This window comes from Tubulanus polymorphus, chromosome 5 (genome assembly GCF_964204645.1).
Source record: "Tubulanus polymorphus chromosome 5, tnTubPoly1.2, whole genome shotgun sequence".
NCBI lineage: Eukaryota > Metazoa > Nemertea > Palaeonemertea > Tubulaniformes > Tubulanidae > Tubulanus > Tubulanus polymorphus.
In genome coordinates this window covers 17,795,352-17,813,592 of record NC_134029.1, presented here as the reverse complement: position 1 = coordinate 17,813,592, position 18,241 = coordinate 17,795,352, and the positions used below count along the sequence as shown (strand labels likewise).

At 37.6% G+C, this 18,241-nt stretch overlaps 1 protein-coding gene across 1 annotated transcript in view; it reads right to left on the bottom strand.

Annotated features, from left to right (window-relative positions):
* LOC141905108 (cytoplasmic dynein 2 heavy chain 1-like) overlaps positions 1–18,241 on the bottom strand; it is a 108,630-nt gene that overhangs the window by 40,619 nt on the left and 49,770 nt on the right. The window contains exons 52-67 of the mRNA XM_074793871.1: positions 16,993–17,114; positions 15,430–15,643; positions 14,809–15,060; positions 14,222–14,242; positions 11,923–12,021; positions 11,077–11,200; positions 10,424–10,587; positions 9,345–9,464; positions 8,018–8,296; positions 4,851–5,006; positions 4,271–4,390; positions 3,332–3,536; positions 2,841–3,004; positions 2,428–2,553; positions 2,031–2,297; positions 175–244 (exon numbers count right to left, since the gene is read on the bottom strand). Of these exons, the coding sequence (XP_074649972.1) occupies positions 175–244; positions 2,031–2,297; positions 2,428–2,553; positions 2,841–3,004; positions 3,332–3,536; positions 4,271–4,390; positions 4,851–5,006; positions 8,018–8,296; positions 9,345–9,464; positions 10,424–10,587; positions 11,077–11,200; positions 11,923–12,021; positions 14,222–14,242; positions 14,809–15,060; positions 15,430–15,643; positions 16,993–17,114 (2,503 nt within the window). The remainder of the gene's footprint in view (positions 1–174; positions 245–2,030; positions 2,298–2,427; positions 2,554–2,840; positions 3,005–3,331; positions 3,537–4,270; positions 4,391–4,850; positions 5,007–8,017; positions 8,297–9,344; positions 9,465–10,423; positions 10,588–11,076; positions 11,201–11,922; positions 12,022–14,221; positions 14,243–14,808; positions 15,061–15,429; positions 15,644–16,992; positions 17,115–18,241) is intronic.

Sequence of the window (18,241 nt, the reverse complement as noted above, 5' to 3'; positions counted from 1 at the left end):
GTTGACAGCACTATTGCCTTGACCAAACAGTTTGGGTTTTCTACAGTTTGAACCCAATTTCTATTGGCTTGTCACCAGATCATTTGAGATATTTATGTATAACAAATTTGTTTGATTTCGAATATTGGTGTTACAAAGTTCTACAGCATGAAATTTACATACCTGCATGTGCACAGAGCCTATCAATGATATCAGCCCCAGCTCGTAGATCAGAAAATGAAAATTCATAAAATTTCGTCCATCCCTGAAACACAAAAAAAGTTAATTTTAAAATATTCCATCCATACATTTTCGAAGTGATACTTGCACAGATCTGCCTCGCATCAAAACGACTGTTAGGCCTACAATAAAATGCTTGTCGGTCCCTAGTGAAGTATTGGCTGTAACAATAATCAGGGATGAGTCCGCCGACCTGTAAAATCCGCGGGTTTTTTTTCTTGAGTTACACACGCAAATTAGTTGACAGCGTAGCCGTCAGCACTAGCGAGCGCCTAAGGCGCAAAGCTATTTTGGGGGGTTTGGGGGTCCTCCCCCAAGAAAATTTTAGAAATTAAATGCGTTTTCCGAGCACTTAGAGCGATCTTGAACCCATGAACGACTATTATATTTTGGAAGGCAATGGCTAGTTCCAATGTTGTACATGCTCATTCGATGACATTCAGCATCTCATGCATTACGGGTCGAGCCCTGAATTATTGCAGTAAAAATATGCCGATGAATGGTCACTAAAAATCATCACCCAGTAGTGTATAATATCCGAAGACGTTCGCCACACACGCGCGGCAACAGTAAGTAGGCCTGCCATCCTCCCTCTGCAGGGACTCGAACCTGATGGCATCGCTACACTCAGCCACGGCATGAACACCTGCCATAGACGACCATGTGCGCAGTTACATGCGCACTATCCGAACGAAAACTGCCGGCACCAATCAGATTGCTCGTTGTATAATCGTTGAGGCAAATTTCAAGGAGGAACTATAAATGGGAAAACCCGGGCTAAAATAAAACGGGATTTCTGATTAGCTAAAAATCACATCATCTGAACTGCGCATGTATCTGCGCACACGGTCGATTGTGGCAGGGTTTCGTGCCGTGGCAATCTCGATGCCATCAGGTTCGAATCCCTGCCGGGGAAGGATGTAGGCCTACATACATTACTACTGTTGCCGCACGCGCGTGTCTGCAACCGATCAATAAAATACATACACACTCATCGTAGTACAAATGTAGATACAAAATCACTGTGTTGCAATGAATATGCATTGAAATGCGATACTTTTACGTGACGATACTCAGTAAAACAGGCACTGAACGCTTTTACGGTTCACCTGATTACCGATCGCGCCGGACCAATTGAGTGAGATCATCGATCCCCCCCCATACTTTTACATAATTTTTGGACTATTTGGAAAATTTATATTTTTCAATACCGAAATCCGCAGGAAACCGCGGATCCGCGGGGAATCCCTGAATAATCTTTCAAAAAGGGCACTTTTCCCAAACTTTCTTCCGGGCAACTGCTCCTCCCTGCTCAGGCTATGTACGGCCCTAAATAACACCACTTAACCCTTTCAGTGCATCTACACCGCAGTGCCGTGTATAAAACGGTGATGGATTTTGCTAGTACACCGATGATCTAATTAGTAATTAGTTTTTATCTCTTTTGAAAGATGGCAGCACCTGTCAAACATAGTGAAATATTTAGTAACTAACGATACACTGCTCTGCAGTGTAGACGCACTACCGTGGTATTCCCGTTCTTTAACACACTAGGGTGGAATTTTTCAAAATTTTCAAATCATCTCCAGCACTATGGTGTATTAATTAGTCAGCACTGAAATGGTTAAGATTGACGAAAAATACTTGATTTGATTATAAATCATATAATTGTTGATAACTCATATCAGTTAAGTAGAAATGTTGACATTTCAATGTTAATCATTGGTCAAGTTTCCACTTTTTCTTTAGTTCAACCAACCTCAGAGCAATTCATTCATATTTCCTGCATTATCTAATGACAAAAAACTCACTTGTGGTATGTAATTGCGTCGTTCCTGACAGACAGCGTGGAACCAGGCCAACGCAAAGAGCGCCTGCGATCGCACAATATTTCCACTCTTGCTGATAAATTCGGGGCTCCACGAATCATATGTTCTCAGTAAATTCTTCTTCACACCAGGTGGGGCCTCGTAAGTAACTTTAAGACTTGTCTGCAGGAGTATAGTGGGGAATTTTGGATGACTCTCAGCAGTTAACCACAGACGGAAATCAGCATGTGGTTCCAAACTGTTCAATTCCTGATGAAATAAATGTTAAAAATACAACAGTCTATAGATTCCCTAATTGAAGTTATGATTGAAATCTAGTTTTCCAATGAATACCTTCAAATATTGGGTAAACTAATGATTAGGAAATCGGATTATATACCTTTTCAAGAAGAGGTAACCAAGCTGTAACAAGGTGAAGATTCTTCAAACAGAGCCATTCTCCATTTCTGCTGCAATCACGCATCAACTGCATGGCGATATCAGCCTGACCTTGACCCATAGCGACCTGCATTCAAATCATTTCTTGGATAAGACTGATATGGAAATGAAAAACAAAATTTGGGGTTGAAAATCCTTACAATAATTTCATCTAAACGTGGGTTTTATATCAATACATTTTACCATCTGGCAAAGAGGAGATGGTTTCATGTTTACAGTCAACTTGTTACGAATGAGCTATGTTTCACCCAAATATGATGAAAATTGCATCAATCGTGTATTGCCCGCGTTTTAAAAAATCTTGGTGCGTCAGCATACACTGACGAAATCATCAAAGCATGACAGGGCCACTACCTGGTGATACTTGTCCTGTCCAATACAGTCAGTAGCTAGTTCCTGTAACTCCTGTGAGGGGTCAGCACCAGGTGATATGATGATCAGAACAGGTTCGCTGGCAATCGTTTCATGTTGGAACAATTTTTTCAGGTTCAACGAAGGAGGGGACAATCCTTTCATATCTAAACAGAAATATCATAAGTGAACTGATTAAATGATTTAGGAAAAATATCCCCCAATACCCGAAAGGAAATTTGTAGCTAAATTTCCCGCAATTGTTCAAGGATATATGGCTAAGAGGAAGCAAGAAACCCTGAAGCCTGGATCAATGAGATCATTTGGCTGCTGTGTAGTAATCGATTTAAGGAATGTTTGAATTGTTATGAACATAAAAATGGCACAATTAGATTAAAGGAAAACACCATCTGGTTAGAAAGTACCCTGAAATTCCATTTTTGGAATCATACTTTCGACATTAAATGTCGCAACAATATCGGATAGAAATCTACCTAGAATTTTACAGGCAAACTGGGTCATTGCACTCTGTAAGCGATCCGGGCGAATGGCCTGTACAACCAAAACCCGCTGGAATGGTGTTGTCTTTTTCAGAATAGCAGTTGGGAAGTCCTGTTCGCACTGGCTACTTCGAGAGAACGTCATCCACATGTCAGAATCAGTGAGAGTTAGAATCTGATACAGTTCTGGGAATGTTGACTGAAAAAAAGATCATTGTTTTCTCTTAGTTTTCTATACCTTAGTCAAATCTGAGACACTTTTGCTTTCAATATTGAGTTTAACTTAAGATACTTGAAAAGGACCAATTATCATTAAGGGCTTGATCTAGTATGTTTAGAAATGTTTATATTTCATATAACCCAAAGATATGTATGTTTGTGCTCAATGAATACTTCATGAAAAATGCAAGTGAATGCACCCTGTAATTCAAGTCAGAGGTATCCTATAAGTCATTTGAACATAGCATTAGCCCTGATCGCACCAGTGTTTTTGGCCTGATCATAAACGTCGGACCAGGTGCGAGCAGAATTCTAGCACAGGTTAAATTATTGCCTGTTAATTGCAACTGGTTCGTGTGAACGGGCTCTCTTATTTGGATGGGTCAAACTCGGGCCTGATCCGTGCCAATTTGGCCAACCCCAAATCGTCTCCGTGTGATTGTGGCTTTAGTCAACTAGAATCATGCCACTGGTATCCAAACTGAATTCATTATTTATTTGCTATTGGACTGTAAGCAAAACACATAACCGGCACCCACGCATATGAAATTCTTGATAACAAGAAATCTTTCAATGTCCTTAACAGCATAGCATAGAACTCAAATCTAATTTGAATTCATTCATGACGAAATTCAAAGCAACTGTCTGAGTGATGCGCTGATACAAGATTACACCTCCATTTTTATATGAACCCTATATACCAATTTCAGTTACCTTCAGCATGGCAACAGCATGGGCTCGTTCCTGATCAATCCAACTAGGAAAATCACGGGTCAACTTCTGACTGTCATGTTTCACATCAGATACAATCAAACCAGTAAAACATTCCCATTCCTATGAAAAACATACATACGCAATAACAAGAAAGGCTTCATGTTTTAAAAAGCTGTTATAACATCCATTACCGTGAACTTATCTAACCCACAAAACATTAAGAATCTAGTCAATTTTGATTATTCCTGTTAAGCAGAGGAGCTAAAAGACATTTATATACATGTATATCATGTTATTTACCTTGTAAAAATAAGGTAAATTCTATCATACTCAAAAAGCAAATTCTCTTTCAGATTTTTTTTTTCTAAGCCAAACATTTTTCAATGAAGACTACCAAACAAGTCAATGTCACTGAGTATATTTTTTAGGTGATGTGAATGATAATATTTAGAAGTGGGATCCAAGTGACATATTCCAGTTCAAAAATAAGAGGCAAGACTGACTGTTAGCCATACCATTGTTAGTTTTATGAAAAATACCAGGGTTGTCTACATCAAAAATGAACCCTAATGATACTTACATTTTCAAGGAAATGTTCAGGATACATGCCGTGTACCATGTGCAACGCAAACATCAACCGATCGGCTTTAAACAATGACCGACAGACATATTCGTACACGAGGAACTGAAGCTCATTTATCAAAGCTTTGATTCTCATTTCAGTACCAGCACCATCCTGCAAACGGAATGTTAATAATGAGGACATCGTAGTCGAATGTGCCAATCAGGGATTCTACTTATGGTAAGCAAGTGCAAGACAACAAATTCTATGAATAGAAAATAACTAGTGATCCAGGGATACCACGCCCACCTGCGAAATGGTTTGAAATGCTCGACAATCGCACAATTTCAATATTCAATATGGGATGAACCAACAGCTGGATGAACAGATGGACAACAAGCAAACGCAACAGCCCGCTGGGGCTTCACCTAAACTGGGCTAAAAATCGTCCTACATAGGCTATATCAACTTCGAAGATTGATGCGAGTTCATCTAGCGACATGATTTACCGGACGTGGAAGGTCAAAATTCAAGATGAAAGTAAATTGAAAATGAATTGAATTTTGATCAGGTCCAAAGTGAATATTCTATACACATGTATTAATCATGATTTTGTTTTAATTGGTTATAGGACGGAAATCAGCTTCGCCAGGTTAGTTTTTTTGTAATCTCAAAATAAGGAAGATATTACCTCTTATTTGATTGATTAATTTGATTTGACACTTATTTGGTGTCCCTTACAAATCCACCACAATTGCTGAGAACAAAAAAGGGGGTTAGATTTTGATGCTGGCGTGCAATATATAAAGTAAACAAACAGTCAATTATAGATCACTGCAAATAAAAAAAATCCTACATCCACCAAACTAAAACTGAACAAGTTGAAGGCTGAAACACAAAAGAAAAAACATTGTTGCTTTTTTGTTTGATAGTTAGAAACATTGTTACAGCCAGAACACACACATATACATGTATATATGAGAAATTAGAATTGATGTGATTATCAACGATTTTCTAGGATTCATTCTTTTATAACATTATACAGGAATCTATGCATTCTGCGCATCTATTCAGTGATGTCCGTCAATTTTAATTGATGTTTGACAAAAACTACAAAAACACATAAAAAACACATGCATATTAAATATAATGTGATACTAATTTGAAAAAGAACACAATATAGAAGTGATTTTAAAGTATTGCGTGGACAATTTTCAATCCAAGGAAAAACATTTTCAATTATCCTTTCAAAATTTTCAACAAATGACTGTCAAGTGGCATTATTTATTATAGGACATCCCTGATTTGACGCAAAGAATTTCAAATAACTGAATCACACAGTGCTATGTAGTTGTTAATGTGTATTTCTGTGTACGTGAGTGTGTGTGTGTGTGTGTGTGTGTGTGTGTGTGAGGGGCAAAACATAATACATGTCACCGGCAGAGCACACTCATCTCTCTTACCCCTAATAAAGTACCATCCTCCTAGAAATATAATAGATTTACAAAGCTACATCACTACATCATGCTTAACAAACATCGGGGGACCGGAGAGGGGGCTCTTGAATGCAGCCGTTCCATCAAACTGAATTTGACACTTTGGTACCCGGTATTCATGCTCAATGTAGGAAACAATTGGCAGCCTGAATCCAACCCTACATTTGATACTTTCTTTATTACCATTCTACTGGATTATATTTCTATCTTTGTCATTGAGGTTTCGCATGTGTTCAGTACTTCACCACAGGCACTTTGAATCGAAGATGAACTAACAAATGGACTAGCAATGCCAGACATAAAGAATCATATCACCACAGTTACCAAAAGTGATTGTCGAGAGTGAATTAACACTACTATATCAATTGTCTGATGGGGGCTGTTCAGAGCTGCAGATTGATACCGGCATTAAGCATTGGTTAGCATAAAACAACATCCATTCCTAGTGTTCTGCGTATTATATTGAAAAGTTAAAACTGCTATGAGGATTAAAGCATTATCATTTGATAAGTCCGTTGGAATATGAGGTCAGTGAGAATTTTGGCTAGAACCGCGACACTGAATGAAGACGACTACATGTTTAATACACATCATGCAAACTCACACAGACTCAATAACTTTTCTTCAATGTTTCCATTTACAAGAAATGATGCGACAGGATGTATATATACATAATGTTGCTTCAAGAACTTTCCATACAGTGATTAGTTAGACACCGGTACAAAATTCATACTTCAGGAATAGCTGTTAATAGATTTTACTTATAGTTATACGACAGTACTTGAAACTACTTATTGATATATCAATTATTTAGGAGGGAAATAGCAAAAATTTTCAACAAAATGATAGCTGTGAAAAGTTTTGCTGTAAGGTTTGATTTATCAGTACACATTCATTTTTGATTGAGGGACTTCTTGAATTTCACACTTTACTATCTGGATCGGTTGTGCAATCCTGACTTAAGTCTAAAGAACAGCCTTTGCCATTTAGCTTCGATGAATCAATCTTCAGACAAAAACCCATTTAAAGTTAAACCTTTAGAATCTTTTTCTATATCATATGGCATAAAGTGAACAAGGTAAATAACATAATACCATATAATACCCCACCGGTTATAGCTGCGATCACACGAGTGCTTTTGGCTTGGCCCAAATGGGCCAGTGACTGTGAGTAAATTTGGCCCCATCAAAAATGTTGGACCAAGCCCGAGCCAAACTTAAGCACGGATCAATAATTGCGTGTGAATTCCAGAAGTGACTCACTTCACTTTATTTAGTAATAACGAGTGAGTGGTTTACAAATGAACGCGCTCTCTAATTAGGCACAGGCCAAAATTTGACTCGATCCGTGCCTATTTAGTCTGGGTCAACTCGTCTCCATGTGATCGCGCCTAATGTAGATGGGTTATGTAGAATTCTGCTGATTCAAAACTTTTGATACAGGTCAGTGCTGCCACTTATCTACCCAGTACATGCTAAAAACTAAATTATAGTTCGTCTTACAAATTTCTTTGGTTAGACGTATTAGTTCTCATGAAAAGATACCAAATGGCAACTGAATTGATACCGATTTTTGGCAGAAATAGCTTAACCAGTGGTTCGAAACTGTATAGGGTTAAGTCATGAATGCGTTTATGGCCTTGGTACGGATTTACATCATCGACAATATTCTCATTGATTGCGGACGTACCTGTCGAGCATTAAGAGATCTTTGGAAAAGTCGCAGGAAAGACGCCAGACTGAATCTGTACATGTTGTTCAGCTTACACAAATCCATGATCACGAAATACAGTCGACTACCGTTTTCAGCAAGAGGCAAATAGGTATTACGCTCTTGGTCGAGAGATGACTGCAGACGAACCGATTCTGACAATGACTCGGATATTGTGATGCTGCTAACTTTTGTTTTGTTCAACGATTCGATCAGCTCCTTGTTGTCGAGAATATTTCCCTGGGCATTCGCGAGTTCCTGAAAGATAATTTCGATTAATCAAAAAGCCAGCCAAACCAAAATATTGAATTGTTCGATCCATTTTCTCGATTACAGTAGCTAACAGGTTCACATTATTCGATTTCAGATGATTTGTAGATGATGCATAAATTTGTGAGTATCAAGATGAAAGCTTACTTTTATAGTTTGATTCTGAAGAATAGGCTTTACGCAATGGACATATGGTAATTGTAGAAGTATCTGAATAAGCAGCCTCTCAGCTGAGATCTACTATGCTATGCCGTGTTTTGTGGACTTCATTATTCTTCATTTATCTAATGGCCCCATAATTAAGGGTACCTCTAAGGGATCAAATTCAAGAACAGCAAAGGGGCCAATTTACAAATAAAAAAACAGCTCCATGTTCCTGACCCTTATTATCAATCACGACACGTCCTGATGTCTCCAATTTCACTCTTTTATCAATCAGGTGATCATCCGGAGTCCGAGGTGGTCTAGTAGCAGAGTGGAGCCGTGCGGGTAACAAGATACATGTTCAGCATAGCATTAATGGGCAACCAGTATAGGCTCAGCAACCAGTCTTTCAAGTGATAGTACAGTCGTTCTCTGATTGTACTCTTTTTCACTGAAATCACCGGATCATCCAGATATCAATCCGGACATGATAATATAGACGGCCCTTAGGTCATGGCCCAAAGATTATTGGTACTACGTTTCATTTTGATCTGATAAAAACTGTAGGACCTGTAGTGATTTAAAGTAAAAATTGACAGACAAATGGACAACAACGGAGAACTTCCTAACCCATCAGTCCTGCTGACCTCTGATCACAGTGAAAGTGAAAAGGTCTGTCAATTTTCAGAAATCAGTTCCACAATCTGGATCAATTTTACACTGCGTTGAAGGAATGGCAAAAAGTCATCTTTTTATCACAGTCAGAATCATGGAAAATGTAAGTGAAAAATGTGCAACTATTCTTGAAGAAATTGACTTCAATTTCAAACACTTGAATCAACCAATTTGTCATACAGCTGATTGACACTTTAGATTCTAGATTTTGCCATACCTCCAAAAGAGACTCTTCCATTTGAGCAAGCTGAATTTTCAAATCTTCTTCTTGTTTCAGTAATTCCGTTTTTCTCACTTCAAGTTCTGGTTTTTCATTTTGAATTGTGTTTGCCAACAACTATGGAGAAAAGCATTGAATAAATCAATTAACCTGATGAACTAATCAAATCTGCAGCAAAGGAATACATTTTAATTAATTTTCAAGACTGTTGAAAATGAAATTTTAACAATAATCTGTAATAAAGAATGTACAGTCAGTTCCGAAAATACAAGTTTCTTGTTTCTTGTTTCTTGTCAGTCTTGTCTTCGACTCTTGTGAACCAAGAATTTCTCTTTACATTCTGGTCCCTCGAGCCAGATGGAAGATGAGTTTTAAAGAAAAACCTGCGGGAGCTCTGGTGAATCGGGGAGACCAAGAATTTTTTACAAAGGCCAAGTTCTGTATTTGAACTTCAATTTTGAATTTGCCTCTAGGGCTTATAATATTTGAAACAAGCGAATTTTACCTGCTCTAAAAGAATGAATGAATGAAGTTTTTAAGAGTCAAACTTAAACCAAAAACTGAAGAAATCGATAAAAATCTATAAACTCTGCAAATAGTGCATTTCTATACATTTATCATTTATGTATGAATCAGAAAATGGATACAATTAAGAACTCCATTATTGGGACATTCAAATAACCAATTTTTCTAGAGTTTGCTAGATTTATGGCTAATGAGAGAATTTGATACTAAGTATTTTTTAAAAGTTCAATTCAGGTCAATATGATATCAATTGAACTTTCTCATAGGGTTAAATCCTGAAGCTAGTTTTATCTAATAAATCTTCACATCTCTAATTTTCCTGTAAAACCGACTGATGAAATTAATCCACATTCATAGAGATATCTGGATTAAGCATCATATTTTTCATGCTTTAATGTATACATGTACTGTAAATATCAAAGATCAAACCAATGGCTAAATTTTCAAGTGGAACAACTACAACTCCCCCTACCCCAGACAATTGCCTCCCATTCTTCAATGAAAAATAACTACAATGATAACCAAGTTCAACTTTACTGTTGTTTTCATACCTGTCCAGTGAGACCAGCACGGGTAGTAGTAAAATTCACTTCGGTTATAACCGACATAGCGTCGGGCGGAATCTCTGGGCTCGGATTTCTCGTACACATAAACAGACGGAAATCTTCGTTGTAGTCGATGATTTTATCCCCGATTTGAACGACGAATCTGGGACCTGAAATGAATAATCATAGCTCGTCATTTTAAGCCCATCTGGGACCTGAAACGAAAAATCATAGCTTGTAATTTTTAGCCCACTTGGACTAAATGACGTCATAGTGCACCCAATTTGTAGATCATGGGGAAAATCGAAAGTAGAATGACATGACACTAAGTCCGGTTGCTTCGGGACCGGGTGATTCTAGAATTGATATTTACAACTAGATCTGCCCAGGCAACTGTTACTTAGATTTCATCTGTCGCATATTATGTATAATATAAGAATTGTTTTGCTGTTAACATTGAATAAACTTCAACTACCGAATATCAAATCAGTTTCAAAAGGGAATTGCTGCCAATTGAGTCAAATATTAACATAGGTACATAATCCAAATCATTTTAATTTTTTTTTCATTCAATACGTGTTCACATAAATCACTAAACAAGTGTTTTGAGTAAACAAAACTATTAAGTGTTCATATAACAAGTGTTCATATATCATTACCTTGAGAAATTAGATCTCCTCGAAGGAGCGGGTAAAGAATAGGTTCCACTTCATCCATCTCTTGAATGAGAAGAGTTTTTCCAAATCTGACCGCAAGCTCTAACGCTGTTGTAAAATTAGCGTCCTGAAATAATCAAAATTATTTTACACTATTACAAAATGGTTCTGCATGATCCTCTTCCAGTACTCCGTCACGAAAAATCCATCCTGATACCCGACGAGCTTCAAGAGAATTGCCTACCAGTCATTTCTTTTAAGGGGTGGTTTCCAACACAAATCAGAGTGATTTGGCATCAAAAATAATAGTAGCTTATTTGAGATTGAACAAGAAATGAATCGGCTTTTGAGCATAGTTTTGATATATCTAGATTAATTGAGCTCTAAAGAGAATAGTAAAACTATGCTAAAAGTGTAGTGGTAAGCAGTAAGTCAGATATGATTCAATTTGAAATTGATTAGAGAGCGCAGTAGTTAAGGCAGTGAAATTCTGAATCTTTGACATGAAACTTTCATGAGTATTCCAGGAAGAAATACAGCTGTTCTTATCAGGGTCAACAACATTTTCAGAATCACTGTTTTCTTTATAACAAGGATATAGTATATTCAAGGATGGTTGGTTTTTCTGGGAGGGTATTACTTTCCACAGTGCTCTTCTACTCTGATAAAAATAACCAAATTTCATAATGTCTTTGAGTACATAAGATAATGATGAAAACAAATCTTTTGCCTCATCATTAAGCTTCCACAGTAGTTTCCTATAAGCAAGCATAAGTGCAGTGGACCATGCAAGACTCGAGAACGCGCAACGATCCTGCAATATTTTTGAATCACTTGTTCGCATTTTACCTGTTGATTGACAATCTCGATGCGATTGTCTTTCAAATGAGTTTTCAACCATTCCGTGGCTCTTGATGACGGGTCGACGAGAAACGGGCGCTGACAACTCTGAATTAAATGCATATAAACATCGAAATCAATCATTGAAAACAAAGATACGCAGGAAAACTAAGTTGAAAGTTTATTGACGCCTTAGAAATAACACACGTGTGCTTAATATTGTCGACAATAAATGATTTGATATAGATTACAGTGGCGGATCCATGGGAGGCGCCACCGGCGCGCCCCTCCTTTTTCGCAAATTTTTTCGTTGCAATTATCAAAAAACGTACGTTATCTTACCTCACAAAAGCATCGGTATTGTCTGTAGGCAGGAGCAGCAATCACATTTGTGATTAGGCCAACGTGGCGCCTCCTGATAGCGGGTTATTTCGTTTAAACCTTTGTTATACCATGGAAATATAATCTAATTTATACGACCATGGTTATACCCACGTGGCCACGCTTCATGCCACGTGCGCGGATGACCATAAAACACACGCAGAACTTTCGGAATTAAAAAGTTTATTACTTATATCAAGGATTTAAAGGATAAAACAGTCAGTTTAAATTCAGACACAGACACATTTGAATTTTGAGTCTTTAGGTTGTCTTAGAATGAGTCTGAGAAGCAGAAATTTTGAAAATTTATGACTTATGCGATTTAAGACTTATGCGAGGTGTACTGTATACGAACATTATTGTAACGGTTTTTACGGCATAAAAAATTGGTACAAATTTTTGCTAACACGTTAACAAGTTGACAGATAACTTCAGGATTGAAGGCTTTGAAAATAAAAACACAACATAACAGAATGTGCACCGGTACAGAAGTGAGAATAAAGTTATTCCTATCTATACAAATTTCGGATCGTGAATGCAGCAGTGAAAATAAAACACACAAATCTAGAATTCTAGGATTCCAATTCAAACCGGAAAGAAGCAAGAGATTTTCACCGCAAAATAATTCTCAAAGGTTTTTGGATATGAAATGAAAGCAATAGATGGTAATAGATCAATAAAAGACATGCATCGACCCGGTTTCACAAAATACCCTCGATGAAAATTTCAGCTCAGGATTCGATTCAAGGCTATGGACCGTAAAGGGTTCATAGAAATTCAACGATATTTTAGCACTGGCCTGTTTAACGTTTTTGGTTGTACTAAGTGAGCCATAGTCTAGTACCTAGCCGTTGTTCCTAAACGAAATTGTTGTAGGGGAACCCATACATCGTCTGGTATTCAGATTAAGTGAGCCCAGGCTAAATTGGTATAAGCATATGGCAGTGATTTCAATGCGATGCGCTCATTGTCACTGAATGGTTAATATGTCAGTGCTTCATTACAGCCTGACTCTCTCACATCAAAAATCCAACACCAAGCCTATAGCCGTGACCACACGTAGATGATTTAGCCCAAGCTAAACTAGTCAAATTTGGCCTGTGCTTAATTAGAGGTGTGTGTTCACACGTAAACACCTCACTCCAGACAATGCTTAAACAAAGCAAAGTGAGTCACTTCCGGAACCTGTAGCAATTCATACGCAATAATTGGGCCTGTGCTAAAATTTGACTCGGGCCTGGTCCGATGTTTTTAGTTGGGCCAATGCACAGGCCCATTTGGCAACTGTGTAAACAGTTGTTCTGGGCCAAAAACCGCTCATACTATCGCGGCTAATGAGATACCTCACTAAGGCATGTGTTGTCGCTATGATAAGCTTATCATAAAACTTCAGACGTTTGCTGTTGATAGTCTTAGAAGATTAATAGTTCAGTAGCTGGGGTCAGTACCTCATAAAGGTAATGTGGACGGACAGCTTAAACAGCGGATGCATCTGCTGACATAGAATGGCTAACAGTGAATTTTTTTCATTTAGTGACTCTTGACATCACACACTGCAATCAAAACACTTTTTTACGAAACCAATACTGTTGGTTTTGCTGAGCAATGCCTCTCGTTTTAGATGAGAGTCATGAAACAAAGAAAATCGTTGCATGTTCTACATGCCTACAGTCGTCGTTAGCTTATGTTTGAATGTTATCTATTACAGCATTGCAGTTTGGATCGGCATCAGCTCTTCATTTAGATTCTATCAAACACAAGGTACCATCTCAGTTGATGAATGGAAATGAAGGTCTCTGATTTATACTAAAACTGACTGCGTTATATATGATTTGAATTGACTAATTCGACTGATCTAATAAAATCTATTTTCATTCGTTGTACTATTTTGTGAAACTGAGCTCGATCGTTCAAACCCCTTACATACCCCTGGCGGAATACCATCACACTATTTTACGCATTTACGAGAAAAAAAGATAGAGCAGTTTTCTTCAATATTTGACTCAACATTGGAACATACAACGCAATGAATGCTATATCACTATCATCTAATTTTCAAATGTGATGATTACCTGGTGTGAATTCAGTGAAAATTTTAGATTATTGTGCAACTTTACTCTATTTCACTAATTTACACTTATTACATTTTTACTAACCGATTTATCAATTTTAATTTGGTCATCAAGCTTTCATGCAATATATACAAACATGAATTATTGTGAATATGTTTACCTCTAACATGAGTAATGATTTCATTAATCAATCAACAAATTTTGTTTAAATTTTTTAGGATATTATCGAATCGTCGAAATAAACTCAAGTATGAGTTTTTTATCTGTATAGTGGAATTTTGTCGTACCATCGTTTCAACAAGTAGTCAGAGTGTTTCATCAAGATTATAAACACCAGTATTGGACTTAAGTCATAGACAAGCAACTAGACTCGGCAACTTTGAGTTGCACAGGAAATATTCAATTGAAATAACAGTAGAATATTCATTAAAGAAAAACAAACCTGCAATATAACCAGAGCATTCTCCATAGAAAGATCATCAGAAGGTAAACCTTCAGCTTTCCAAATAAGCTGCTCACTTTCAGTGCACAGAAACCGTCTCATATCGAAATCTTTAACACCTGTGGCGTCCATCCAGTTAGTCAGTGTACTCTTCCTCACATCTTCGGAAGCTGATGACAGATAGGTTATAAACCCTGATGCCAGCAATGACAGCATCGGTAATTCTTTCAATTCGGATGTCAATTCATCCACCTAGATAAACATACTGATGTATTTCATTTAAGCATAGACAAATTCACAAAGCTCATCAAAAGATTCCCACTTAGCCACCCTTTAGGAAAAAAGAATCTAATAGACAAGGTCCACGACAGATGGCAAGAGCTGTGCATGACTTCACCATGCCCTAAGTCTTGAGCCTACCAGTAGTTGCCGAGGATGCGATTAAGTGGTGAAGTTGGTCCAGCCATTGTCTTTGCCATACGGTAGTAAAGCCAGACAGAAAGCAGATCTTTTGGCTAGGAAGGACCTTCTTCGGCTGGGATATCAAGAGCACCAAAAACCGTTAGTGCTCTTACAGCTCCATCGGCGAGACAATTTCTTTTATTCTCTAAATATACAAACCTGTGAATTCCAACGATGGTATTCTCCGTCGAGTTTTCCAACCAGTGATTCGGCCGCTGTGATCGTTTCATTCGCTTTGTCCAATTCCAGTTTCAGTTTAGCCGCTTCCGTCGTGAACTTTTCAAACTTATCGCGAAGACTCGCCACCTTACGGTCGACATCATCGAGAGCTTTGCTCAATTTTTCCATTCGACTCTCTGCCTTTGCGAGATTCCTAACAACAACATTAAACCATTAATGTACATTGAAATTTGAACAAATGCAGGTATTTCATGAAAATTTTTGTTTGCGTAGTGCACTTCTGGGAAAGGCATAGTAAAACCATTGGTTGATCAATCCAATATCAAAGAATATTGGCAAAAACCAGGGTACAGCACTTATACATATTAACTGATTTTTTTATGATGCATATCACCACCGGTAACATTATACTGTAGACTCTGACCAAGTTAGATCTTTTACGTTATGTCATCATTGTTTTGTTTTCATTGTTTATTGGTTGGTAAAGATGTGTCATCCATGCTGATGGAAATGACCACAACAAACACAAAAGAATTTTGGATTTATTCAATGTTATTCAAGCTAATCTTTAATACGGTTTATGATGTGCCATGTGATGGCTAAATAACTCGTTTTATTGTCAGAGCTGAAAAATTGCCAAAATTTGTTCATTTCCCTTCCTGTGTTTGACCCCCAATATGGTGTTCTTAAATAGTGATTGTCCCTGCAATTCATTTGATTGGTGGATTTTATTTCATTACATTTCATTTGGGTACCTTACAAACCCACCACACCTGCCAGGAACGAAACAGGATGTTTGATTCTAAAATCAGAAATCCAAGTACAGATATAGATATAAGCCGCGATCACATGTGCATTTTTGCCCGTGCCAAATTTGGCCCGGAACAACTGTTCACACGGGTGCCAAATGGGCCCGAGTCTGTTAGGCCCGACCAAAAACGTCGGACCAGGCCCGAGCCTAATTTTAGCACCAGACAAATGATTGCGTTTGAATTACAACTAGCACCGGAAATGATCCACTTCGCTTTGTTTGCGCATTGTTGAGTATCGAGCGAATGGTTTGCTTGTGAACGCGCTCTCTAATTAGACACGGGCCAAATTTGGCCCGAGCCTGATCGGTGCCAATTTGGCCCGGGCCAAATCGTCTCCGTGTGATCGCGGCTATAGTCAGATGATGAAATGTTGTCAGCATATGGCTGTTAGACCGCTTTATTTGAATATTTGAAGTATATTCCACCCAACTCTATATCGCTTCAGTTGGACAAATTTCTTTGGTCCAATAAGATATGGCTTGAGTGGATTCAATCCTATGATTGAAGGATTTTTGAAGCTGTCATTTTAGAATTAGTAACATTGATAACTGGTTGGTTATACAAGTTCAATTAGATTTTCTTAAAATTATTACCGGTAATAAAATTATGAAACTTTAGAACAAGTTTAAGCATAGGCACATGAATAATTTTCTGTTATCACATACATGCACCAAATACCAAAGCGAAAGCCTCTTAATTCATTCAGGTTAACTTTTACTTGTCAACATACTTTTTAAGTTGCGTTTGTTCAGTTTCAAGAGGTTCAATACGTTCCAATACGTAAGAATATTGGACGTTAGCTTTCACCCAAGCGGCTAACGGGGCAGCAGCTGCTGAGGCACGTTTAGCTACCTGAAAAAAAGAACAAGGTGCCCATGGGCACTGTTAGATCCAGCGCAGAAGTTAGTGAATTGAAGGAGTTAATCATATCCACCATACTAGACCATACATTGGTTTAGTAAGGTGCTCTATCAGCTTATACTTGACATTAAAGAAATGCATGTTATAAAAGTATAAGGTAATTAGATTTCAAATGACAAACGGTTGTTTATACAAGGAAGAGAAGGTAAATACGTAACACATTTTAAGTAGGCCTAATAGATTTTGAAATGAAATACATATAATCATTATAAATTATAAGCCTCCTAATAAATTATAAGGTTTTGTTAAATCAAAAGTGTCTCAGATGTCATATTGTGTCATTTATATCCCGAGCATATGTATAATTAATTTTAAATCAAATATTTTCTAACAAATCTTTTTTAATTAACAGAATATCCTTTATCTAAAGATTAACGGCATTGTTTTTGGTGAGCTTCACAAGTATAAAGTTAAAACGAGGGCGCTATCATCACAGCTCCGCAGTAAATACTGCAAACGACGCCGCGCATCGACATGCAATTTTCATTCAGCACAGCAAATGAAAAATCATCGTCAATTTCATTTCTTCTTTTGAAGTTTTCTCATATGAAAATTTTATATGTTGTATCGGTAATATATAAAAAGCCTACTTGTTAATTCGACAGCAAATGTTGTACTATTCTGCTCGTTACGTTTGTTTACATTAGTAGATCAAGATGACGTCACACTACATCACTAAAATCCCCAAAAACGGCATAAAATTGCCAATTCACCCAATTTAGGCTTCATCAATAGCCTTCAAAAGCAGTTACCACTTAGCTGCCGTTATAACAGCCAACTAAATGCAGACCTCAGCCCGTGAATCATTTCACACTCGGAGGAGATAGCGGTCAACATGAATTCAGCACTCCGTTTTATACTAATAGATTCAGCGCAGCTTCAAGTATTTATACGATGTACAATACGTTGGTGGAAATCCAAAAGTTTTTTAAGTAAAGATAGTAAGTAACACATCTTCAAACAGTTTAACAAGGGCAGATCTAGGATTATTTGAAGGGGCGGACCTGAAAATTGGAATGGGCACTTAATTTGAAAAGGGCAGATTTGCCAAAGTAATG